The sequence below is a fragment of the Chrysochloris asiatica genome, unplaced genomic scaffold (assembly GCF_000296735.1).
Source record: "Chrysochloris asiatica unplaced genomic scaffold, ChrAsi1.0 scaffold00074, whole genome shotgun sequence".
Lineage (NCBI taxonomy): Eukaryota > Metazoa > Chordata > Mammalia > Afrosoricida > Chrysochloridae > Chrysochloris > Chrysochloris asiatica.
This window is the reverse complement of record NW_006408592.1, coordinates 5,864,225-5,891,581: the sequence shown is the minus strand read 5'-3', so window position 1 is coordinate 5,891,581 and position 27,357 is coordinate 5,864,225. Positions and strand designations below refer to the sequence as shown.

The window sequence follows — 27,357 nt, the reverse complement described above, 5'->3', positions numbered from 1 at the left end:
CACGGTACTTAACAACAATTTAATGTTATGCAGTAACTTCATGATTTGTGTTTTGACAGCATCAGCGCCAGGATTTTAAGACTCCTGGGAAAAGACAAGTTAAAAAAAAAAAATGTATATTTTCCCTTCCCGCTCCAATAGTTTATTCTAAGATTGTTTTGAAATGCAGATTTCGAGAGGGGACTTATAGGATTCGGGCTGGGTGTGGCTGTTTTGAGAACTCTTTCCTAGAGACTTGAGCGAGTGCTCTAAAGCTCGCCAAACACCTAGGGACAGCCTTTCACGCACAGCTTCTAAATAAAGGCTTTCCCCTGAGGATTCAACTCAGGCAAGTTGGCCTGTGTGTTGTTTTTTGTGGGTGTGAGAAGCGGCGTGCTACAGCAGTCTCCTTAGCGACTCTTCCCGAGTTTCCGGGTATATTCAGAGCCTCCCTCTCAGGTCACAATTCCCGGAGGGGATGCGGCCATGGGGCTGGATCCGCAAAAGCTCCGGGGAACACCTGGACGTGAGCAGCTAGTTGGGGAGGCCCGGCCGAAAGCCTGCGTTCCCTTAGGCCCTCCCCCACGACCGCGGCCCGCAGGGCAGGCTGAAAGGAGAATGATGGACGGAACCGCTCAGCGGCGGAGGGACTGCAGAGGGAGGGACAGAAGAGGGACGGTAGAGTTTTTTCTTTAAACCGGTTGGGTTGGGGCTCCGAAACAGCCTTTCTCAGGCCGATTGGCTTGCCTGAATGGGTTGTTATGGTAACAAATGACCGAATAGTCACATATGAATCAGCCAATGAGAGCGGCCGTCTTTTCCACTGCACTTCTGAGCCGTAGGTGTTGCGAAAGCCTGAGTAGGAGACCGGGAAGAAGGAGGTGCCAAGACGTCCTGCGGAAGGGGCGGGGGCGGGACTTATGACGTTGCTAGGCGAACCAATAACGTCTGGTTTTATCAGTGGCCCCGCCCTTTACCGCACATTTCCCCTCCCCTAGTTCATTTCGCACGACGCAGCGGTTGGGAACACAGACATTTTCGGAGCTGGAGCCGCCACTGCCGCCGCCATTTTGTGTCTGTGGAGAAAGAAGCTTCTGTGGCGGCTGGAAGTTGACGAAGATCACCCGTGAGACGGCGGCGTTTCAGACCCGAGGTTCCCCCTGTGTCGTCCCCCATCCCCCCTCCGCGGTCAGCATGTGGTGAAGCCGGAGCCGCGAGAGACCCGGGGAAAGGAAGAGGAGTCGGTAGGGAGGCGGGATATCGAGAGCGGCTTCAGCTTCAGTGGCGGCGGACCTCGGAGGGGGGCCGCGACGCAATGTCAGAGCAGACGCCGGCCGAGGCCGGTGCTGCGGGGGCCCGGGAGGACGCCTGTCGGGATTATCAATCATCGCTCGAAGACCTGACCTTCAATAGCAAACCGCACATCAATATGCTGACCATTCTAGCCGAGGAGAACCTGCCCTTCGCCAAGGAGATCGTCTCTCTCATCGAGGCCCAAACCGCCAAGGTTTTTATACACCCCGCAGCCTCCTATTCTTCTAATACTCCCTGATTTTAGTGTCAGCCTCATCCCAGGTCTCGCTTCCATCCAAAGGGGGACAGCGTTCCTTCTCTCCAACCCTCCCGATCCACTCAGGCTCGGTCTTTGGGCCAGGCTTCGAGCGTGGGCCTCTCTTTGGGGGAGGGAGTGGGGAGGATAAAGGGTGGAGTCCCACTTCCGCTTACCAAGTCCCTATTTAGGCCACCGCATTGTATACCCGACACACACAAGCTTTGAATGGAGCCCTTTGGGTTGCGGGGCGGGGTTGGGGGGTGGGACGGACTTGAAGGTAGTTTGTGGTTTGGGGAAGCAAGAGTTAAAAAAAGCACCGATTTGACCCCCGAGGAGGGTGTGGAATGGCTCCGATCCCATTTTCCCCCAGTGCCCTTGGAGCTCCCTGAGCGCTGTGGTTGGAAGGAGGTGAAGGGGGACCTGGGAACGAGCTGCTGGGGGGGTGGGAGCAGGGCACCGGCCCCGAGCCGAGCAGTCGCCGGTTAGGAGCCCAACATGGCGCCTGGAAAGCACATGATGCGAGAGGGCCGAGAGCGCTCCTGCCAGCAGGCAGCTGCTCCACCCGTCAGCCCCGCTTAGGGCTGGGGGACTCGCCTAGGCGAGGGTCTGCGGTGCCCACAAAGAAGGGGGCCATCGGCGCTGAGGGTGGGGCTGGGGCGGTGGGGAGGAGAGCTGATCCTTCGACCTGTAGGTGGAGAGCTGGCCCTGTGGGTAACAAGTACTTTGTAGGTTTTCTCAAAAGTTCAGCCCCTCCTCCTCCTCCTCTTTTCTCTTTCCTCCCTTCCCTGACAGAGAAGACGTGCATTTCTTCACCCCTTTATAAACGTGGTCCTCTGCCACCCTATGTTTCCCTGTAGTCCTCCTCTTCTCTGGATTCCTTGTGGGAGTGATATGTCACTTAAGTAAAGTAACTGTTAAATTTAAGTCATCATAGTTTTTCATAGCTTCCCATTACTAAGTTTTAAGTTACTTTGCAAGCTTGTACTTACGGTTTAGTTTTTCCTCGTTAGTGTTTGCACACTCAGGATGAGCCTCCTTTTAGCAGAGTGAACCCCTTTTAAAAGGCCACTTTAACAACAACCACCATCAATACATTGTTTAGAGGCGGTTTCTGTCTAGTGTAAAACTGAGTGGTCTGACTCTTTAATAAATGGTTTTGAAATGTGTGACTGGTATTATAAAATTTGTGAATAAAACATATAAAATATGTATTTGTCTTTTTTATTTACATTTGTAAGGTGTAGAATCTGTTTCCAAGACTTTTTTTTTTAATCTACGTGGTTGTGTGTTTTAAACAAAAGTCTTTAAGTGACTTGGGTTCATTCTTTAGGTTCCATCCACTCTTTTGGGTAAATCTAAATCGATTCACAAGATAACACGGTTTCTGGTCGTCCTTTCAATATCTTGCTTTAAAGAGGACAAAACTTGGTGTTTTTTTGTTGTTGTTTTTATATTTTTTAAAAAAGCTCCCAACAAGCCTGTCATGCTCGATCTGATTATTTAATACAAGTCTTCACTTTTTCCTCTGAATGTCTGTGTAAAACAACTATTGTTCTTTTTTAAAAGTATGAGACTTTAAAATGGATCATTTCTCATACTCAACATCTTTTAATTTGATGTCACAAACATGTTGGACATGAAGACTAGTTTTTGCTTTATTCAAGGCTTAACTTGACATTGAATCCCTTTTTATTTATTTTTATTTTGGGGGGGCGATGATTACTAGTCCACAAAGCCTAGTATTTAGCAGCTTCTGTGGACCCTCCAGTTTCCTTGCTGATTTTTAATGGATCCAGAAGACCTTCGAGAACTGAAAACTAAATGCTGAATATAATGACCACATTAAAACTTGTATTTGTGTATTGCTACACAGAGTGGTGAAAATAGATGGCTATTTGCCGATGAAAGCTGGAATTTCTTGGCACACTTTTCCTGGTTATTTTTGTAAAGCCATATTGAGGAAAGGATGTAAACGTCACTTTGGGGAATTAATTGGGGTTGAGGGTTAGGGTGAGGGGAGGGATTTTCCAGCTTTTGGTAGCAAACTGGCTTGGTTTTATGTTTCTAGAGGCGAATGTTTTGTGTCCTTACTCTAGCATCTCATCCTTACTAAACTTAAGAATTCACACCTAATTTAACTCCCATGAGGCAGCAGTAGCAGAAGAATATTACATATAAGGACTTCACTTGTTACAACAAAATAGTAGCCTACTAAACAGATTTTAGTTTTAAAATGTCTGTTTATCTTCATAAGTACGATTAAAAAGTGGTCTAAAACATAACATGGCAAGGGTAAAGACAGTCTCAAAGCATTGGACATGTTGGTACTTAATAGTCTACCCACATGCAGTGGCCTTATGATAGTGTCGTTAAAGTTTGTCATACAAAGTTATTCAAAGGTTTCCATAGCCAACTTTCGTTGTAAAGGTGTTAACAGAAGCAAGAGCACTTCCACACACTTGTATGGGCAGTTGGTTTTATGTGTGCTTCAGAACTTTGATCCTGCCCTAGCTACATGTAGCTATGGGTAAATGTTGATTGGGGATAAGATTCCTATACACATGGAGGGGGTAAATGGGGATAATTTAAGTTTCTTAGTATTTTTTTAAAATCATGGGTGATCTCGTTGAGTCAGAGTTGACACTTCGTTTATATAGTGCGTTTTAAATGCTCCTGAACAAGTCTGTGAACCTGCTGATGCTTTCTGGAAGCTTGCTGTGCCTTCTAAAAGCCAGAGATGGGTAGACATTGCGATTGAACTGGGGCAACATTATTTTTTTTTGCTTTGGAAAGGGCTGCCTGTGTCAACATCACCACACTGGCTCTGCACAAGTTTAGAATTCCCTGGTTTATGCTTGTCAGGAAAAACATTTCAACGGAGAGCCCATGCTGTGAAGAAAACCTTCAGGACAAATCCTCATTTCCAGAGTCAAGTTCAACCTGATATACATGACTCAGCTGCTGTTCCATCCAGTTTTTCTTGTATCAGTAACAGACTTGCGCCTTCCTGCATGTTCACGTGCAAGTTTAAAAGTCTTTTGCCATTAACTTCAAATGTGAAGTGTACTTAATTTCTTTGTTCATTTGGATTATAGAGAAGTAATCCTAATGATTTTACAGGTAACAAAAGCTTCATAGACTTCAACATATAAAAAATGCCTATGGAAATTCGGTCTCTGCCAGAAGTTTGAAAATGTCATGAGTCTAGGCACACCATTTTAGGTTAATATGGGTCACAAAGCTTACACGTGAATTACAGAAAATAATTTTTCTTTCTCCCAACCCCTTCTCCCCCCAAAACTTGGGTCACTTTAAAACAGACCTTTTTATCACATGAACCTGAAACTCCAAAAATGTTAAATGAATCTACTAGAGATGATTTTTTTTCTTCCTTTAATTCTGAGCTTGTTTTATTTTGCTCAACAAAAATCAATTTTAGAGACAAGAATTTGAACACTTAAATTTCATAAAGATTATTATCAATTCAAGAGTACATAGTATCAACCAGAAATAGAGGTCGGTATTAGAGGTTTTAAAAATCAACACTTGAAAAAAGTAATTTTTTGGTGGTAATTCATCATACTAAACTTCTCAGTTTCTTTTTATTACTTCAGGCTCCTTCCTCAGAGAAGCTTCCTGTTATGTACCTTATGGATTCTATCGTGAAAAATGTTGGAAGAGAGTATCTCACTGCCTTTACTAAAAATCTAGTTGCAACATTTATTTGTGTGTTTGAAAAGGTATATATGCATTTAGAAATACTTGAACTATAAAGTGTTCCAGATTAAATAAATACTTGCCTTTGTGTTGGGTTTTCTTGGGCGGTGGTGAAATGTTTTATTCTTTCAGATATTTCATTAGTAAGTACCATTTTAGAGAAAGTGCTTTATATTAGATATTTTAAAGTAGACTCTATGGGTTTTACAGTATACATTAAAGAATAGGTTTGCTTTTTTAATTTGTGCTTTTTTAAATTCGGTTTGTTCATTTGATTGAAGATCCGGTACGTCCGTCACTAGAATCTGGGCAAAAAGATCTGAAACTATCAATATTTTAAAAATTAGTCAAATTTATGGTGTTAGAATGTTGAATAGAATATTTATATGAGGGGCTTGGGAGGGTGTCTCCACCTGTGATTGATAATCAGCAAGTGTCTGTGATTTTGATTTTTTTCCCTCTGGAAATGTTTCCTTCTTTGTTACTTTGTACAAGTATATGCTATGTGAATCTGAAATGTGAATGGTAAACTGGTTAATTGCTTTAGGTTGTTTTAGAAATATTTAATTCTTGTGTTTAGAAGAAAGATTTGTTAGTTTCTATACCTAGAGGTGTAAATTCCTCCTATAACATTGTATCTGTTTATCTGTTTACTAGTTTATTAGGAAGGCTAAGAGATTTGCTAGGCAACTTTCTGGTTTGTATTTCACATGAACAGAAGGGTATTTTTGAGAGGTTAGAGTGAAAGAATCCTTGTATTCTAACAAATAATTGGTGGTGGTTTTTATATTTTAGAAAATGCATTCATTGTTTCTGGAAATCTTATAGATTTGGGATTTTTAAATATTTAGTATCAGATTTTATTTATTAGAACAGAAAATGTTTAGTTTCTACTTCAATTATTTTTTTCCTCTCAAGTTCTTAGTTAAGAAATAATGCAGAAGAAATTTGGGAAGCTATTTCAAATAACAATAAGGAATTCTTAATAGTGTATTATAGACCCTTGTTGTTGTTGTTGAGTGCCATGGAATCGGTGCCGACCCAAAGCAACCCAGTACAGGGTTTCTGAGGCTAGATAAATCTTTATGGGAGCAGAAAGCCTCATCTTTGTCCTGGGGAGCAGCTGGTATTTTCAAACTGCTGACCTTGCAGTGCACAGCTAGATTTGTAACCACTACGCTAACAGAGCTCCTTTACTAAACCTTATTTCCCTTAGGCTTTTGCCTAAGGAAAAGTCAATTTGATGATAAAAGTTGGGGGAGCTTAAGCAATTTGGTTTCAATTTCAGTTTGTTCAAATTCAGTTGAGTGGTAGCATCTTTTACTGGACTTTTAACTGCAGTTGCTAAAAATTATCTTGTAGTAAATAATTCAGGAATCTAGTACAGTTAAGGCTTTATTAATCCCAATGTAGAAAATCTAAATTTAGTTTTCCCAAGTGCCAGGTTTCTCTCATGGCTAATTATTTTAATCTTATTGTGCTCATCACAAGAGTAAATTGATGAGTTACATAAACCTAAAGGTGATCAGTGGATTTAAGATTTTGGAAATTTCAATGATTATAGTTTTCATACCATAAATTATTTATTGGTACCAACCGTATTGTATAGAAGATTAGTTGAGGTAGTTTAAAAATCTTAATTTAGTGTACCATATAAATAAAAATTTAAGCTATCAAGTAAACCATTTTTTATTGTGTTTCAATTTTTTGTCCAGAGTAAGGGATCACTAGTATTATTAACACAAAGTCCTAAAGTGTGGAAATATTTTGTTTTCAATATAATTGTTTATTTGCTTGTTTGCATGAAAGCTAGGTAATGATTAAACTTAATCACCCTTTTTTTTTTTTTTGAGGGAAAATTTTATTAACTTCAAATTTGCAAACTGAATATACCTTAATTGTTACATTACTACTGTATATATTTATTGAAAGGGTAATGTTCTATATGTGTAGTTGAGCAGTGATATATGTAGCTTATTCTTATAGAATAAGAATTATTTATAGAATATAAATATTCTATAGTAACTTAACAAGCCATAGAATTATTCTGTTGTTCTAGGTGGATGAAAATACTAGAAAAAGTTTATTTAAATTACGTTCCACATGGGATGAAATATTCCCTTTGAAGAAACTTTATGCATTGGATGTCAGAGTCAATTCATTAGATCCTGCTTGGCCTATTAAACCTCTACCCCCAAATGTGAATACATCTAGTATCCATGTGAATCCTAAATTTTTAAATAAATCGGTAAGTGTTAATGTGAATGGTATATACCTAATAGTTTTAACTCAAAAATTTTCTTTAAAATGTCTTGCCAGAAAGCAAAAATATAAGAATAACCTTGTGTTGAGAATCAGTTTTAAAATACAGACCTATATATTTCTTTTTCTCAGATAAAAAGTTCATTGAAAAGTATGTTTAGCTTATTTTAGATAATACATAATGTACATTTTTGAGTTTTATGCCCCAGAATGAGGTTTTCTGCATGCTTTAAATATGATTTGGCCAATTATAAAGAATATTTAAGCATTAAGCAGATAACTTACATATTTAGTTAGCCCTTATCTTTTCTTCTTGTATATTTTTCTTAAATTATTTTTTTCTTATAGCCTGAGGAGCCATCAACTCCTGGCACAGTGGTCAGTTCCCCTAGTATATCCACTCCTCCAATTGTTCCTGATATACAAAAGAATCTTACCCAAGAACAACTAATAAGGCAGCAGTTACTGGCAAAACAAAAACAGTTGTTAGAACTTCAGCAGAAAAAGCTGGAGCTGGAGCTAGAACAAGCTAAGGCACAATTGGTAAGTAGAGGAAATTTGGTATTTTATTTCCAAATAGGGAAGTATTATAAATGTTGTGGTAAAACGTTATCTTAATTATCAAGAATATACTCTATCTACTCTTTCCTTTTGCAAATGAAGGTGTATTAATGAGACTAAATTTTTATATCTTTATTGTCCAATTTATGTTTAAAGTGTACTATATTGTCTGCCAAATAATTTTCTAGTAGATAAATGTGTTACAGGAGAGCACTATAGTCTTTATAACAACTATATCAATAATACTTAATATTTCAGTTCCAAGAAGGTATGTTGTGAATGTTTTTGCATAGCTTTTTGGGGTATGGGTTTCATGAGTAGAAACCAGGCTTTTAGAAACATGGAAGAAAAACCATCACAAAGAGGCCAGAAAGATTACATATTTGCATATAATGCAGTCATACTATACTAAGTTATTTTACTCAGCACGTACGGTTTTTGGGGAGTGAGAATATACAAGTAGGCAGACTTTTTCAATTCTCTATCAGTGCCACTTTGGGGGAAACTAAATTTTATGATTCAAAATTTAGCTGAATGATATGTGCAGCTGGAATACAGTGACCTTGCAATATTTGAGGAGCAATCTGACTTAAAAGTCCTAAATAATGAGGAAGAGGGAGGATCCTCCCATTCTGTTTAAGAATTACATTATAAAACCTCAGAAGATGGGTAGTTGTTGCTAAGTGCTGTTGTGTCAGTTTGCGTGGCTATGGATCTTTACGGGAGCAGAAAGCCTAATCTTTTTCCCGCAGAGCAGCTGGTTGTTTCAAATTGCTGGAGTACCAGTAAGTACTAGTACGAAACAGTGGGCCATGAAAATACATGTACTTTTCATTGCAATCTCCACTTACATTTTAGAAATAGACAACATAAATACAATATTGAGTAAATGGATTTATTGAATAAAGCATTCTTAATTTTTTGATTAATCTATGAATTTTGCAGTATTAACATGAACATTTGTTATGTATTCCAGGCTGTTTCTCTTAGTGTTCAACAAGAGACATCTAACTTAGGTCCTGGATCAGCATCATCCAAATTACATGTTCCACAAATTCCTCCTTTGACAGTTAAAGCTTCCCATCAGATTCCTGTGCAACCTGAGAAAAGCCGTCCAGGTCCATCCTTACAAATTCAGGACTTGAAAGGAACTAACCGAGATCCCCGCCTTAATAGGATGAGCCAACATTCTTCTCATGGAAAAGATCAAAGTCACAGGAAAGAATTCCTAATGAGCACATTGAACCAATCTGATATTAAACCAAGTAAAACTGCACCCTCTGAGAAAATAAATTCATCTAAACAAGAAAAAAGTAAATCAGGTGAAAAAGTAATCAAGAAAGAACTTGATCAATTTGATTCTAAATCTAAATCTAAATCTAAATCACCATCACCTCTGAAAAACAAATTATCCCATACAAAAGACCTGAAAAATCAGGACTCTGAAAGCATGAGGGTGTCTGATATGAGCAAAAGAGATCCAAGATTGAAAAAACATCTTCAGGATAAGACTGATGGCAAAGATGATGATGTAAAAGAAAAGAGAAAAGCTACAGATAAAAAGGATAAAGATGAGCACATGAAGTCATCCGAACATAGACTGGTTGGGAGTAGAAATAAAATCATAAATGGCATTGTACAAAAACAGGATGCAATAACAGAAGAATCCGAAAAACAGGGGACTAAACCAGGACGATCAAGTACTAGAAAGCGATCAAGATCACGATCACCCAAGTCTCGGTCACCAATTATACATTCCCCAAAGAGACGAGACAGACGGTCACCCAAACGAAGGCAAAGGAGTATGTCTCCAACCTCGACTCCCAAAACAGGAAAGATTCGCCAATCAGGAGCTAAGCAGTCCCATATAGAAGAGTTTACACCAACTTCCAGGGATGAAAGAAATGCTAAGAGAAGTACTAAACAGGATGTTAGAGATCCAAGGCGAATAAAAAAGACTGAAGAGGAACGACCACAAGAAACTGCAAATCAGCATTCTATAAAGTCAGGCACTGAACCAAAGGAGAACGTAGAAAATTGGCAAAGTTCCAAGTCTACCAAAAGATGGAAATCTGGTTGGGAAGAAAATAAAAGGTATGATGTTACATTGCTAATCAAATAGAATGATATGTATATTTAAAAAGATTAGTTGAATAATGTCAATTGGGTGTGTGTGTTGTGATTAGTACTTTATTTTTAGATTTGTTTCTTAAATCTCTGTGGGCTAAACACTATTATTCCTATTTTACAGATCAGGAAACTGAAGTTTTAAAAAAATAATCTACTTAAGGCTGTACATCCAGGACATTCAGAATCAGAATTCATATATGATTTCCCTAATTTCATTTCCTGTGTCTTCTTAATCATTTAATGATTACATATATTCCATTTTAACCAGATTCCTAAATGTAGTTCTGAATTTTTAAAAATATTTTGAAGTTTAACAAACTGCTCTTATGGTTTCAGCTTACAACAGGGTGATGATCATAGTAAGTCTCCTCACCTAAGGCACAGGGAAAGTTGGTCAAGTACTAAAGGAATCTTGTCACCTCGAACCCCAAAGCAGCAGCATCGATTAAGTGTAGATGCCAATCTTCAGATTCCTAAAGAGTTAACTCTTGCAAGCAAAAGAGAATTACTTCAAAAGGTAGTTACTATAATTAATTTCATGTAATCATTGGCTAATTTTATCTCATTTTTATTATAAGTACTTTTCATATTTAAAATATTAAATTTTATTTTATTACCCCTATGCAGACGAGTGAACGCTTAGCATCTGGTGAAATTACACAGGATGAGTTCCTTGTTGTCGTTCATCAAATTCGACAACTATTTCAGTATCAAGAAGGTAAACATAGATGCAATGTACGGGATAGTCCTACAGAAGAAAATAAAGGTGGATTAAAAAAGAAACCTCTCTTATCTGATGCTGAATTAACCTACTATGAACATAAAGCAAAACTGAAAAGGACACAGGTTCAGCATTCATTTCCAAGACTTGATCTCTTAGATCCTGATATTTTTGACTACCCTTTGACTGATGCCTTGTTGTCTGGAATAGAATGTGAGCCATCCAAAAGTAAACATGCAAGTAGGAATAGTGGAGCGCAGTTTGACAGAAAAGAACAATTTAGTGAAAGAGCAAGACGTCTTTCTCCTATATCTGGGAGTCGTACTTATGCTGAGAATCTTTCACCCCATGAGGGCCGGAGAAGACATGACGAGCAAGTCTCTGCTAAAGGTAGAAAAAGTTAAATCAGATTATGCCTATTGAATCACACAGCAGTGAAGGGAAAATGGACAAGCTAAGTGGGGATGGAATTTTGTGACTGTTGAGACTTTTGTTTTCCCTCTAAGGAAAGGGAAGGGAAGGGACCTAATATTTATGAGGTCATCAGTGGGTCAGGAATTTTACTAGGTTGTTTATATATGTAATCTGATTTAATCCTCACACTAATCCAATGAAATATGTATTGTTCCCATTTTTCAGAAAGGAAAAAAGACCAGAGAGGTTAAATAACTTGCTCAAAGTTACACGCCTATTAAATTGCTAGGTTGGGGATTTTTACCCAGGCATGTAACTTTAAGAGGCCATCCTCTTATTTTATTTATTGTCTGATTGTATGTCTTGCTTCCCCTCTAAAAAGTGAGATTATTGTTAAGTGCCATCCAGTTGGTTCAGATTTATAGTGACACCCTGAATAGGGTTTTCTGAGGAGTCACTTGTGGGTTTGAACCGCTGACCTTGGGATTGGCAGTCCACTGCTTACCCTACAGTGCCACACCAGGACTCTTAAAGTGAGATAATTATGTTTAAATTTTTATAAACATTTATATGACTATAGAAAAAAGATTTGAAAATAATATAAATTCAGATTTAGGAAAAATATTTTTTTCTTTTTAAAAGGTGTACGAGAAGAGCAGAGATCTCCATTCAACGATCGTTTTCCACTAAAACGACCTAGATATGAAGATTCGGATAAACCATTTGTAGACAGTCCAGCATCAAGATTTGCTGGCCTTGATACAAATCAGCGACTTACGGCTTTAGCTGAAGACAGGCCGTTATTTGATGGACCTAGTAGGCCATCAGTAACTAGAGATGGCCCAGCCAAGATGATTTTTGAAGGACCTAATAAATTAACCCCTAGAATTGATGGACCTCCTACACCAGGTTCTCTTCGGTTTGATGGGACACCAGGACAAATCGGGGGAGGAGGCCCTTTGAGATTTGAAGGCCCACAAGGTCAGCTAGGAGGTGGGTGCCCTCTAAGATTTGATGGTCCTCAAGGGCCAGTAGGAACACCTCTGCGGTTTGAAGGGCCAATCAGTCAAGCAGGAGGAGGTGGTTTTCGGTTTGAAGCTTCCCCTGGTATGAGATTTGAGGCTGCGGCAGGTGGTTTGCGTTTTGAAGGACCAGGAGGTCAGCCTGTGGGTGGTCTCAGATTTGAGGGACATCGTGGCCAACCTGTGGGTGGTCTAAGGTTTGAAGGACCTCATGGGCAGCCTGTAGGTTCTCTGAGATTTGATAATCCACGAGGTCAGCCTGTTGGTGGACTCAGATTTGAGGGAGGTCATGGTCCATCAGGGTCTGCAATTAGGTTTGATGGACCTCATGGTCAGCCAGGAGGTGGGATCAGATTTGAGGGCCCCTTGCTACAGCAAGGGGTTGGAATGAGGTTTGAGGGTCCCCATGGCCAGTCAGTAACTGGTCTGAGATTTGAAGGCCAGCATAATCAACTTGGTGGGAACCTTAGGTTTGAGGGTCCACATGGTCAGCCAGGGGTTGGGATTAGGTTTGAAGGACCTTTAGTCCAACAAGGAGGTGGAATGAGGTTTGAGGGTCCTTCTGTACCAGGAGGTGGCCTAAGAATTGAGGGGCCTTTGGGTCAAGGTGGCCCAAGATTTGAAGGTTGTCATGCTTTAAGGTTTGATGGTCAGCCAGGTCAGCCATCACTTTTGCCAAGATTTGATGGATTACATGGTCAGCCTGGACCTAGATTTGAAAGAACTCCTGGTCAGCCAGGCCCACAGAGGTTTGATGGACCACCTGGACAGCAGGTTCAACCAAGATTTGAGGGTGTACCTCAAAGATTTGATGGTCCACAACACCAGCAAGCATCGAGGTTTGATATTCCTCTTGGTCTTCAAGGCACACGATTTGACAATCACCCTTCACAAAGACTTGAATCAGTATCATTCAATCAGACCGGTCCATATAATGATCCACCTGGCACTGCTTTTAATGCCCCATCCCAAGGACTACAGTTCCCACGACAGGAACAAATATTTGATTCACCTCAAGGACCAAATTTTAATGGACCACATGGCCCTGGAAACCAGAGTTTCTCAAATCCCCTCAACAGAGGTTCTGGACACTTTTTTGATGAAAAGAATCTTCAGAGTTCTCAATTTGGAAACTTTGGCAATTTACCTGCAACATTAACAGTAGGAAATATCCAGGCCTCTCAACAGGTAAGTTTGTTGATTTAAAATTATGTTACATTTTAATGTTTGTGGATTTTAACAAGATGTTCAGGGAGATAATTGTATAGAATGGAAAGATATTTTTAGTCTATTTAAAACCCAGTATTGTAAGAAAAGTGTGATGAAAGATTTTTAGGGCTGAAATTTGCAACCTAAATCCAAACTAATCTTAGCTTTGCCTGAGAAATCAATGTCTTCTCTTTGGTTAAGGCTTTGAAGTTACTGATAAACTTTGAAGTAGCCATATTGTTGCTATTGGTATTTTAGACACTTCTTTGGCCAAGAACTTAAAACCTGAGTTAAGCACATAACAAATTATCCATACTTTTACTGTCCCAAATTATTTTTCCTTTTGTCTTCCTACTTTCATAACCTTTCCAGTCAGTCCAGTCAGATCAAATTGCTTGATACTAATAAAGACTTGTTACTTGCTTCCCAACTATATTCATGCTAATCTAAACATATCTAGTCATCTTTTGATATTCTTTCACACTTGTTATATATTACTGCTTAAAATGAGTGTTGAAATTATTTTAAATCAATGTGTTTACAATTGGTGATTAATATTTGAATGCTTGCTTTTACCTGCTGAAATTCTTCTGTGCTTCATTAATTTTTTTCCAGGCGCTGATAACATTCTTCCTAGAGCAAATTAATTTGATAATTGTAAGGTTGTATGGACCCAAAACCCAAACCTACTACCATTGAATCGATTCCAACTCATAGCGACCCTGTATTAGGGTTTATGAGGCTGTAAATTTTTACACGATCAGAAAGCTTCAAGTGACTGGTGGGTTTGCACTGTTGATCTTGGGGTTAGTAGTCCAGTGCTTATCCTACAGTGCCATGAGGGCTCCCTAAGGCTATATGGAAGAAAGTGTAAAATAAGAAAGATTTTAAAAGCATTATAAGTGTTATTGGTAGAAAGCAATCTTCTGTTCATATCTAATATTTTGTGAAGTACAACTGGTTGCCTAGTTAGATATACTCTATCGTTCTAGCTAGTAGGTTTGAACCACCGACTTTGTGAGTAGCAATAGTGTAAGATAAGCACTGCACTGTTAACTGAAAGATTGGCAGTTCAATAAACTGTAACTGATGGATACTCTAAGGCATACAGATAACAAAAGTCACATGGATACTGAACAAGTTGTATAAATGAATATTTATTTGTATAGTAATCTTAGTGTTTTTAAAACTTTTTATTGTGAATTGAGTGCATGTGTACAGATGAGATCCTTGGTTTTAAGCATACTTTTATATTTACTGTTTAACATTCTCTTGATATCTTTCACAGTCGTTTTTGTACCACATTTCTAATAATTTCCCAAGAGATGGCTAAGGAGACTAATCACTTGGAATTCAGATTGCTAATTAAAGCAGGCTTTTGACATCTGAAAAGGAAGGAGTCAGGAATTCAGACCTCAATTCTGTTCCTAACTAGTCCCCTATGATTGTGCATAGGTCATGTTTCTGGATATCACTTCCATTTGTAAAATAAGGGAAAGCAGTAAGATAAAGTAACAGTAAGGTCACACAGCTAATTGGTTATTGCTGCTAAGTACCATAGAGTTGATTTTGACTCATAGCTACCCCATATTGGGTTTCCAAGAAGCAGCTGGTGGGTTTGAACTGCTGATCTTGTGGTTTGCAGCGTAGTGCTTATTCCTATAGTGTCGTTTGTTCTTGTTGTTAAGTGCTGTCGAGTCGATTCCGACCCATAGCGATCCTGTATAGGGTTTCCAAGGAGCAGCTGGTGAGCTTGAATAGATACCTTATATTTATTTGCATGATATCTTAAACTTTTCAACAAATTTTCATATCCGCTTGCTCTGTTTTCGAAGCCTTCACTGGTTCAGTGAAACTGTTAAGAATTCACTTTCTAAGTCTCTATTAGCTTAGAGAAATTAAGTCTTTTGACATCTGTGAATATGTTTAAATTGGGTCACTTCATAGCAACCCTGTATAGGGTTTCTGAAGAGCAGTTGGTAGGTTTGAACTGTTGACTTTGTGGGTAGCAGTGGTGTGGGATAAGCACTGGACTGCTAACTGAAAGATTGGCAATTCAAACCCACCAACCTCTCCATGGGAAAAAAATTAGGCTTTCTGTTCCCATAAATATTTACAGCCTTAATGACAGTGGGTTATATGACTAGAATATTAATTTTATGGAAATGCTTTTAAAACCAAGGTTTTTCTTAAAGGTTCTCACAGGTGTTGCTCAGCCAGTAGCATTTGGTCAAGGACAATTTTTACCAGTTCATCCACAAAATCCTGGAGCATTTGTTCAGAACCCTTCAGGTATGTTTTTTCTGAATTTTATGATTTTCAAAAGACTAATAATTATTGGTTTGGTGAGTAACTCACTTTGTCAGTTTTAGAAAATTGTGGTATTGATAGGGCATGTTAAAGTAAGAGAATTTAAATCTGGTTGAAATGTTCTATTTGTTCTATTTTTGAGTGTTTACATTGTAGCTGTGTAGTCATACTGACCCTATTGGCAATCAGAAATGGTTAGCCAGAACTTCTTGTAGATTACAACAGAAAAGGAAACTTACTAGGTAAAAGCTGGGGATGGAGTGAGTGTTACATTTGTGTTGAGCTAGAATATTAAGTAATGGACAAAGCAAAGCTAAAACCAAAACAAAAATTCATTGTTTAATATGAGTGTGCGTTTGTATATTTCTGTGTTATGATCAGTAAACATTAAGTGATTACAGGGGACACTGTATTTGTTGTGGTTGTTAAGTGCCATCGAGTCTATTTTGACTCATAATGAACCCTGTATAGGGTTTCTGAGGAGCAGCTGATGGATTTGAACTGCTGACTTTCTGGGTTTGCAGTCCAGTGCTTATCCCATACCAGGAGTCCCGGGATACTGTATCGAACAGGTTAAAAGAGAGGTAGAATAAAACTTCTGATTTCACAGCCAGGTCCTCTTTCTTGTTATGGGGTGGGGCTTAACTACACCAATTAGCTACAAGGACTTTAGGAATGAATTTGTTTTAATATGTAGTGAATGGGAAGTATAAAAAGTATGGTGATTTCATAAAATTATGCCATATTAGTATATTAAGAAATAGCTTGACCAAAAAGTGGTGGTGTTTGCTTTAGTTTAGAAACATCAAAGAGTCATCTTTAGAAACATGATCTAGTGTAGCTCACTGAGTTACTTGGTTTACAAATTTAGGAAGTTTTCCAAGGTTTCTGAAGTAACAGTGAATGTTTTAGGCTCCATTTTATGCATTTGCTCTTAAATTGTATCATCCCAAGAAATTGACTCACGTAGTTTGAAAGCTTTTTGCTTTTAATTTCTTGATGGGCAATTATGATTAATTGAAAAAAAAAAAGTTACTATAATGAAAAGGAAGGAAAGAATTTGAGACCTTTATAAAATAAGAAGGCCAAAGTTAAGATCTCCAGTCTTCCATCTGATGGGCGGGGTATGAGCAAGTATCCTCCTTGAGGTTCACTTTTTTCTTCTGTTACCAGGAGATGATGGTGTCAGTATTTTTGCCTGGGACTATATATTCCTTTAGAATCCAGGTTTTGTCATTATTGAGTATAGAATTATTTATGTTAAGTGGCATAAAATATAGTGTACAAAAATTGCAAATTTTCTTTTTACAATCTTGAGTTGCACATGAATATATACAAACATAAGTGTTAGAGAAGTCCCTTATTTCCCTGAACACAGTACATACTGTGCTCTATATTAATCTTTTCTCAAGGATCCCTCTCTAATTTGAATGTAAAAGATATCTTAGTGGTAAATATACCCATATTCATTTATTCATTATAACATAGATTGATCATTTGCTGTATTGTAGATATTGTCCTGGAGTCCTAGTATGGCACTATAGGATAAGCACTTGGACTGGTAACTGCAAGGGTGGAGGTGTAAACCCACCAGTTGCTCCTTGGAAACCCTTTACAGGGTTGCTGTGAGTTAAAACTGACTCCATGGCATTTAACACCAACAGGCATTGTGCTAGGATGAATTAATGGAAGAACACCAATGATCCTGGTGGCATAGGGCCAAGCCATGTTTCTGTTATTCATGAGGTGACCATGAGTCAACCAATGTGATGGACATGGACACCACCCCACCCTTCAAAGAGCTTTGTTAGTTTAGCAGGATTTATTTATTTGTAATGTCTATACAGCACCTTATAAATATGAATCCACATCATCTTTATAAAAACTCTATGTAAGAACTGTGGTTGTCATCCTTTTATAGATTAAAAAAACAGACATACAGATAAATAACTTGCTCATGCCACACAGCTAGAAAGTGGCCATTTCCAGCTACGAGTCTGGTTCCAGAGATCATGCTGTCTTGACCACTGAACTTGACTGTCTCTTGGACATATGTTGTCGTTGTTAGTAAGTGCCATCGAATCGGTTCCAGCTCATAGAGAACCTTGTATAGGGTTTCTGGTGGGTTTGAACTGCTCATCTTGTGGTTTGCAGTCCAGTGCTGATCTCAAAGTGCCACAGCAGGTGTCTTCTTAGACATGTTAAGTGTCGTCGCTTCAGTTCCAACTCATAGCGACCCTATATAGAGTTTCCAAGGAGCAGCTGGTGAGCTTGAATTGCCAACCTTGCTGTGCAAACCGACATTGCAGCCCAGCACATTAACCCACAATGCCACACCAGGACTCCTTGTTAAGTGCTGTTGAGTCCGTTCAACTCATAGTGACCTAGTTAGTATAGGATTTTCGAGGAGTGGCTAGTTGGTTTGAACTGCCTACCTTGTGGTTTTCAGTCCAATGCTTACCCTACAGCGCCATACCAAGAGTCCTCTTATAGCTAATTCTAATTAAATTTAGGATTCTTGGTGTGGCGCTGTAGGATCAGCACTGAACTGGGAACCACGAGGTTGGCAGTTCAAACCCATCAGCCACTCCTTGGAAACCCTATACAGGGTTGCTATGAGCCAGAACTGACTTGACAGCAATAAACAACAATGAAATTTAAACGTTAAACTAGAAGTTGGTTTATTTGTTCAGGTATGAGTGTACTGTAAAAAGGTTGGAAAAAATTGGATAGAGAAGATAATGGAATTGTCGCATAAACTCTGAAATTCCCTCATATACATTCATTCTAAAGATGAATAACTTATGTGCAAGGCACACACTAAGTAAGTGCACAGCAGGGATTTCTATGTATTGTGGATGCAAATTGAATTCTTGCACATAGGAATTGAGAGGAATTTTTAGTGATTTAAAACTTTTTTTTTGAGGTGTAGTGAGATGCATAGTTGTCAGTACATTATAATATTATTTTTATCATTGGGTTAAAGGATTAATTACAAGACCATAGTCTGTAGCAAAGGCTGTATGTAGTAGGTGCAGGGTATATGAAGGGCCTGTAAAAAGTTTATGGAAAAGTGGAATTAAAAGATAATGAAATTTTTCCATGAACTTTCTTTCTAAACTTTTTATTGTGAATTGAGTGAAGGCTTAAAGACAAGATCATCTGTTTTTCATTCAGTAAATCACACTTTGTTTCATCTCAGTGGTTGCAAATCCCCTTCATGCAATAAGCTATCACGCTTCCTCCCTGTGATTCCTATTTGCATTCCACCCACCTTCCTGTTCCTTCTCAACTTTGTCCTTAGGTATATATTGTTCTTTTGATTTTGAATGATAACCACTCCATGGTGAGCATACCTTAGTATGTTGTTTCCTCCTTATGAACCTATCTACTGCATGGCTGAAAACTGGACCACAAGGGTAGTTTGTTTAAAGACCTGAAGGGTGATTGAGGGTCCAGGAACTTTTTGAGGCCCCCTTGTACTGTATGTAAGCAATGTGACTTATCTACCTGCATCAGCTTTCCTGGATTGTCAGGTCATGGAGCCAAGGGAACGAGGGTACACGTCCACTTAGGGTTTTTTCTTTTCGCTAGACTTCTGTGTGTGCTCTATTTCACCTATACAAAATGACCGTATTAATGTGAATTTAAGGAGTTTTCTTAGCATAGTGGGTTACACATTGAGCTGCCAACCTCAAGGTCAGCAGTTTGAATCCACCAGCCTCTCTGAGTGAAAGATGAGGCTTTCCGTTCTAAGCATTTACAGCCTTAGAAACTCTATACTGACAGGGTCACTATGAATCAGAACCAATTTGACGGCATATAGCAGCATCAACAGCAGCAGCAGTGTAGTGGTTTTTATTGTTAAGTTGCCATCAAGTCTTTTCCAATTTACAGCCACCCAAAGTAGGGTTTCTCAGGAACTACTGGTGGGTTTAAACTACTAACTTGTGGTTAGCAATACAGTGCTTATCCTATGGTGCCACACCAGGACCTCCTCTAATGTGATGAATTGAGAAATATAAAATGAGAAAGGTAGAAAATTAGATAGAGTTTGGAGCTGCAGCAGAGGAGAAGGAAACGAGGTTTTCTGCTTTCTGTAGTCTTTTTTTTTTCTTTGGCATGAATTTATGTAGGTAAAAGTTGGAAACACTGTTTTGTTTGTTTTTAGACAGTATGTCTTTTTAAATATCAGTGTTTTCAGTGGTAATTTTGAGCATTTGTTCTAGAATATATTTTCAAGTGGTGATGATTTGCTGACCTAAATGAAAAAGGTTTCTTGTAGGTTTTGAGACAATTAAAGTTATCTATATTTTATCAGTTTTGTCATATTTATTGTTGATAGGACATCTTGAGGAAAAGCTTGGGAAAGTTTTAGGATAAATTTTAAAGTTCTACTTTCATTTAAGAGTGTTATTTTTTTGAAGGAGCACTGCCTAAGGCATATCCTGATAATCATCTCAGTCAGGTGGATGTAAATGAATTGTTCTCAAAACTTCTAAAAACAGGAATTCTCAAATTATCCCAGCCTGATTCAGCTGCAGCACGTAAGTATTGTTTTATACTTAGGTTATACAAAACTTCATTAAGTTATAAATATTTGTACGATAAAAATATTAAGATTGAACTATCACCTTTGCAAGTAGATACATATTTGAATTAACCAACAGTTCTGAAAATACGTGCAGACTTTTGACTATTCTTCATTAGTTTAGCTTTTAAAAATTTTTGAATATTGATGAAATAAAATTTTACAAAGATTTACTTTTATTTTCAAAGATTTACTTTCAAGATACGTTTAAAATCAGAACTGAATAGACTGGGTAGATTTCTTTGTATGCTTGTAACACTATAATGTTTCCCTATTAAAAAAATATTTATTTGTATGTGTCTTCTCAAATAAAGAAGTCAGTGAAGTTACAGTGCCCCCTCCTCCGGAAGAGGAGGAAGATCAAAATGAAGAGCAAGATGTTCCAGATCTAACCAATTTTACAATTGAAGAATTAAAACAGTATGTGATCTTTTTTTTTTTAAGCTAAAAAGAACAATGAGTTAATTTAATAATAGTGGACAATACTAGTACTATTTTGTTTTACCCTAATTGTTTTAAAATTTAAGGAGCATGTTTTAAAACCCTATTATATGCCTACTACACAAGTTTTCAGACTAAAGATCACTTAAAAATGACTGGTTTTAGATTTGTGTTTGGGACAGCAAATAGACTCAAAATCCCCAAACTATTGCCATCAAGTTGATTCCAACTAGTTGACACCCTCTATGGGGTTTATGAGAATGTAAATCTTTATGGGAACAGAAAGCTTCATCTTTTTACCAACTAGTGGCTAGCAGTCCAACTCCTAACCCACAGCCCCACCAGGGCTCCTTACAGCAAATACAGGGAGTTTTCAGGATGTGGCTACTTACGTCTTCCTTTTTATCTTCATTTTTTCTTAATCATCACTTTTTCTTTACTGATATTGTTCTGAAGTCAAGTGGATGAGATTTTTATAGTCCACTATTTAAAATGAGTTTTTGTTTTCATTTTATATGTAATGCATGTTCATTTTATAAAATTAGAAAATACAAATAAAATCAAGATTAAAAATTATCTACAAGTTCTACTTTAGGGATAAAACCCCATTAACTTTGGTTCATCTCTTTTAATTTTCTGTTAGTCTATGTAAAGACATTTAAAGCTACTTTCTACTGCATGAATTCATTATATCTTTATTGAGTATATGAAAATAGAACAGCAATTGTGTAGTGCTTTTAACAATTAGTATTTTGGAGTCTGTTTTATAATAAAGTACTTAAAATATAGATTTGTAATAAAAAATGCCATCATCACCTGCCGCTGGAACTCTTCTTCACCCAGTAATGTCCTCTGGCTGGAGGCAACCAGTTTTTAGCTCATTTAGTTACTTTTCCAAATATTTTCTTTGCTGGTTTGCAAAGATGATTTGCTGTTTGTATTTCAAAATTTTTCTAGTAGTTAATAATTTCCCTTTTTGTTCACTTACTTGAATTTTAAACCAAATTGTTCCCAAATATGAAGACTAAAATTTACAAAACTGATTATTGAGCTTATGATAATTCTGTTGTTAGCTATAAGGAAATAAGTGATGGGGCTAAGTCACTAAGTCAAACACACTAAAACCCACTCCTGTGGCGTGAATTTCTACTCATAGTAACTCCATACAGGGCTTCCCAGGCTGTCTATGAGAACTGAAAGTCTTTCTCTCATGGAGTGACTGGTGGGGCTGAACTTACAGTGATTATACTTCAGCCATCAGTCAGTCCTACCCATAGGAGGATGAGGTTCCATGTTAACAATCAACTGATTTCATTCTCCAGCCACCCCCCCTCCACCGCAAAGTTAAGGTTAGCAGAATCCATGACACACTATGAGAAATTTTATATTTACGTATTAACTGTTTAAGCCATGGCTTCACCATTATTATAATATGGAAATTGGCTTTTTTTTTTTTTAAAAAAAGGGCTTTAAACCAATGCTATGAAAACTAATAAGTGTTTCTGTTTAAAATAGACGTTATGATAGTGTTATAAATCGGCTATACACTGGTATTCAGTGTTACTCTTGTGGAATGAGATTTACAACGTCACAGACAGATGTATATGCAGATCACTTGGACTGGCATTACCGACAAAACAGAACTGAAAAAGATGTTAGCAGAAAAGTCACTCATAGACGCTGGTACTACAGTTTAACAGTGAGTAGCCTCTGAACGGTCTTTCTAGGTTTTAATAATATTTTAAAATTTTAGTTTAAATAATTGCTGAGATAACATGAATTTTCTGAATAAAATTCGACACGTGGAGTACTAGAAAGCTTTTACAGGAAATTTCATGTATATGCATTTAATGTTTTGTTAGGATTTAGGCCATACATTTCTTCTAGATACTAAAACTCTTAAGGTGTTGTATTTTTGTTGTTGTAAAATACTATACATGAAATCTTCTTTGTTGAAATTAGTAGTTGCAACTTTTAGTGGGTAATTAACATTAAGATATTAATTGTTCATTAGTTACTATGATGCTATTTGTTGTGGACTCAAAGATAAGGTACTATTTTCAATAATCAATATTAAAACATTTTAGAAGACTACCTTTTAAAATAGCATGATGTGTTCAATATTGTATTGAACACATGCAGTACAAAGTTTAGATGCAAATGGAAATATTTTTTAATCAACTTCTATTAAGGACTGGATAGAATTTGAGGAAATAGCGGATCTTGAAGAACGTGCAAAGAGTCAGTTTTTTGAAAAGGTGCATGAAGAGGTCGTGCTCAAAACTCAGGAGGCTGCTAAAGAAAAAGAGTTCCAAAGTGTACCTGCTGGACCAGCTGGAGCAGTTGAGGTAAGAGAAAAATGTTTACATTGTCTACTTGTAAGAGTATCCCTTACTTCCTTTAAGTAAATTGCAAACCTACCACTTTACTTTCTGCTTAATGATTTTATAATTTTCTATGTTGTTGTTATATGCCTTGGAGTCGGTTCCGACTCATAGCGATCCTGTACAGGGTTTCCGAGGCTGTAAATCTTTACGGGAGCAGAAAGCCTCATCTTTCTCCTGCGGAACAGTTGCTAGTTTCGAACTGCTGACCTTGCGGCCCATATTTATTCTTTAATTTCCCTTTTAGGTTCTGGTTTGCCTTTCATAATATGTTGTTGTTGTTAAGTGCTGCTGAGTTGGTTCCAACCCAGATCGACCCTTTACAGGGTTTCCGAGGAGCAGCTGGTGAGCTTGAACTAGCAACCTTGCGGTCCAAACTGACTTTGCAGTTCAGTGCATGAACCCCCTCAGCACCATACCAGGAGTCCATAACCACTGTAGTTACTCGGAGTGAATAATACCACTGAAATGTTCATTATTTTTGCCTGGAGGATTGCATTATTTTGTATCTGTATTATGTATTGAACATTCATTTCTTTACCTAACAAAGTATTTACTTTAATGGGATGACATGTTCTATTATATAATTTCATTTTATGATTCTCTTTTAGAGTTGTGAAATCTGTCAAGAACAATTTGAACAGTACTGGGATGAAGAGGAAGAAGAATGGCATTTGAAAAATGCTATTAGAGTAGATGGAAAGGTAATTTTATGTTCTAAAGTATTAAGGTTAGCATTCCTTTATGGAAATTAAGTCACCACTTTGAAACAAGTATGTTTGTATTTTCAAGCTATTGGAATTTGAGTCATAGATGGCTTTAAGTTGAAAGAGATCTTTAGAATTATCTGGGTTAATACTCATTTTACAGAAGCTGCATAATTCGATAACAAGAAACCCAGGTCTTGATCTTGTGAATTTGTATTTCATCATCAAAATGATTACTGTCTTAAACAATCCATTTTAGCCTAGAGGATGAAAATTGTTTTCCCATGTTTGCAACCCATAAGATTTTTGTAAATACCTGTTTACTTTGTTCTTTTGCTTCAGATTTATCATCCATCATGTTATGAAGATTATCAAAATGTAAGTTTGTTTTTGGCTATAGTGTACGCTTTACATTAATTTTTATTTTTCATTTTATTAATTTTTTGAGACTGATCAATATCACTATTTTAATCCTATTACTTAGTCTGTTTTTATGTAGCATTTAGGGTTGATGATGGGATCTGATATGTATCTTGGGCATCTTAGTTACTGAGAGATATAAATGGAATACATTGACTCTCAGAATATTTTGTAGTTTTAAGAGGCAGTTTGGAAGATATATTTAGGTCATTTTTGTTATTAAGTGCCATCTAGTCAGTTCCAGCACATAGCCATCCTATACTGTAGAGCAGGGGTGGGGGAACATCGAGTGCTAAGGTCATTTGTTATTAAGTATCATCTAGTCTCTTATGGCTCCTAGCAAGCCTGTGTAGAGTTTCTAAGGAATGACTGGTGGATTTGAACTGCTGACTTTACAGTGTACAGCATAATCTGCAGTGCCACACTAGGCCCTTGAAATCATTTGGTCTGGCCCTGCCAAGGCAACTGCATTTCCAGCCATCACATTAGGGGTGAATTCATTGTTTGGCTAATTTTTAAGTTGGTAATTTTGTATGGCCCACAAATGTTAAAAATGTTGGTAGAAAAAGGTTCCCCACCCCTGCTGTATAGGATTTACAAGTCTGTACATCTTTGTAGGAGCAGAAAGCCTCATTTCCAGGATGTTTTTTTGATTTGTAGAGATTATAAAAAGTTCATGGGAAAATGCTGTTAGAAAATAGTGGAAGCTTTTTCCATGAGCTCTTTCAAGCCAGTTTGTAAGTAGATGTTATTGTTTTTGTTAAGTGCTGTCGAGTCGATTGTGACCTGTAGTGACCTTGTATAGGGTTTCTGAGCAGCAGCTGGTAAGCTTGAACTTCTGACCTTGGAGTTCAAATGGCTTTGCAGTCTGGCGCATTAACCCCCACAGTGCCACACCAGAACTCCAGATGTTATTATGTATGTGGTTAAATAGTAGAAGCATGACTTACCAGCTTCTTTTGGCCTCATTATCTGGTCATTTTTCTGAAATGGGCTCATTGCAGTTTGTATTAAATGAAGTGAACATTTATTAGTTGCTTTATGGACTTTTTTCCCCAGGGAAGTTTGCAAGGCAAATGTAGTTGCTATATGTATGTATGTTACGTATGTTCTTTTGCCCCTCAACAAGGCTCTTTTTATAACTAGGTGTCACTTAGTGATAAGTTTGAACTTTCATGAGTACTTAGGGGGCTTTTCATTTTGTAGACATCTTCATTTGACTGCACACCGTCTCCCAGCAAGACACCAGTTGAAAACCCCTTGAACATTATGTTGAACATTGTCAAAAAGGAATTGCAGGAACCCTGTGAAAGTCCAAATGTTAAGGAAGAACAAATTGATACCCCACCAGCTTGTACAGAAGAAAGCATAGCCACACCCACTGAAATTAAAACAGAAAATGACACAGTCGAGTCAGTTTAAATAAAATGAGAAAGGTATGTTTTTCTTTTTTACAAAAGCTGCTGTTGATCTAGAAGGTAAAGAATTTTTTTATGTATATATAGACCTATTATCTATATAAATTGTCTAGCTGAGGCAGGGCCTTCAGCTACCATTTGGTTAATAAATACATTTTAGTATTTGCATTTCCTACTGCCTGCACAGATTCAGGTGCTTGTTGTGTGAAAGTTCTGTAGATGTGTGCAAATTTAACAAAATGAAATTGTATGTGTAAAAAATGTACGATTTTCACTTGTGAAACTGTAAATTATAAATAAAAAATATTTTTGCTATCCATGGAGTGTAATATTTATGCACACCATCAAATAAAGACAGTGTTTCTGTACTTTTATTGTGTGGAAATGGAATTAAAACAGCAACCTCAACATTTTTTTCTAGTAGCTTCCCAGGATTAAAAAAAGCAAATCTGAAATTAGTTTCATCTTTCAAAAGGGGTTGTAAGAGAGCACTGTAGACTTTTCTCAATAGGAAAGCCAGTTTTTTTTTTTGGGGGGGGGGGGAAGTAAATAGGACATATTTGAATACACACACACGTATCCAACTATGAAGAATCATCCAGATGTCCATTTTTGAAAAGTAGCTAATGAAGCAGCTCTTATTCTTGAACATGGACACTGATTGCATCAAATGATTAACAAATATATTTAAGTGCTACTGGTGACTTTTTAAAAAAAAAAAAATGACTTTTTTTTCAAATTGTCAAACAACTTAATACAGATGAAGACATTTTCTTTTAAGTTACTGGGAATCTGTAAGAATGTTCATTTGAAACATGGTTAACCTTTTTTCCTTTGTTTTAAACTGAATTAGATGGATACCAGGAGATGTTAATATTCATATATGTAATAAATAGAATGATGAAGAAACTTCGTTTGTATCTTTCTTTCTTTGTATGACTTTAGAATGTAACTTTTTAATGCTGTTCTTTCATCTTTTAATGTTTTCTAACATGAACCTGGCATCTGCTGTGAGCCAAGCACTTGGAGATAATTTGTCTTTCTGTAGTTGTTAAGTGCCATTGAGTCAGTTCTGACTCATAATGACCCTGTACAGGGTTTCTGAGATTTCACAGTAGCTAAATGAAACCTTCATCTTTCTCTTGCAGGGTGGTTTGCAGTCCAGTTCTTAGGATATAAAACAATGAAATTCAGTTTATTGAGCACTTATATGTGTGAGGCACTAGCAGACCGTTTACATATATATGAGGGAGCTTCACAAAGTTCATGGAAAAATTCCATTAACTTTTAACTCCATTTTTCCATGAACCCTTTGAAGTCCCCTTGTATTTTCTTATGGTAGCTGGACTTCTGGTGTGGCACTGTGGGTTAATGCGCCAGATTGCAAGGCCGTCTGAACTGCAAGGTTGGTGGTTCAAGCTCACCAGCTGCTCCTTGGAAACCCTATACAGGGTCGCTATGGGTTAGAATCGACTCAACATCCCCATTTAATAGATTAACTCTTAAGTAACCCATTTTG

The 27,357-nt window shown here is 37.6% G+C and overlaps 1 protein-coding gene across 1 annotated transcript; it reads left to right on the top strand.

The window, feature by feature from the left end:
- Nucleotides 1-951: 951 nt before the first annotated feature.
- On the top strand, nucleotides 952-26,747 carry PCF11 (PCF11 cleavage and polyadenylation factor subunit). The gene is made up of 16 exons (XM_006864976.1): nucleotides 952-1,486; nucleotides 5,146-5,271; nucleotides 7,308-7,496; nucleotides 7,859-8,053; nucleotides 9,048-10,165; nucleotides 10,538-10,718; nucleotides 10,829-10,919; nucleotides 11,979-13,546; nucleotides 15,763-15,859; nucleotides 20,305-20,424; nucleotides 20,783-20,888; nucleotides 22,425-22,608; nucleotides 23,102-23,257; nucleotides 23,905-23,997; nucleotides 24,343-24,378; nucleotides 25,627-26,747. The coding sequence occupies exons 1-16, from the start codon at nucleotides 1,295-1,297 to the stop codon at nucleotides 25,840-25,842; spliced, it is 4,668 nt and encodes a 1,555-aa protein (XP_006865038.1). The 5' UTR covers nucleotides 952-1,294; the 3' UTR covers nucleotides 25,843-26,747.
- Nucleotides 26,748-27,357: the final 610 nt, after the last annotated feature.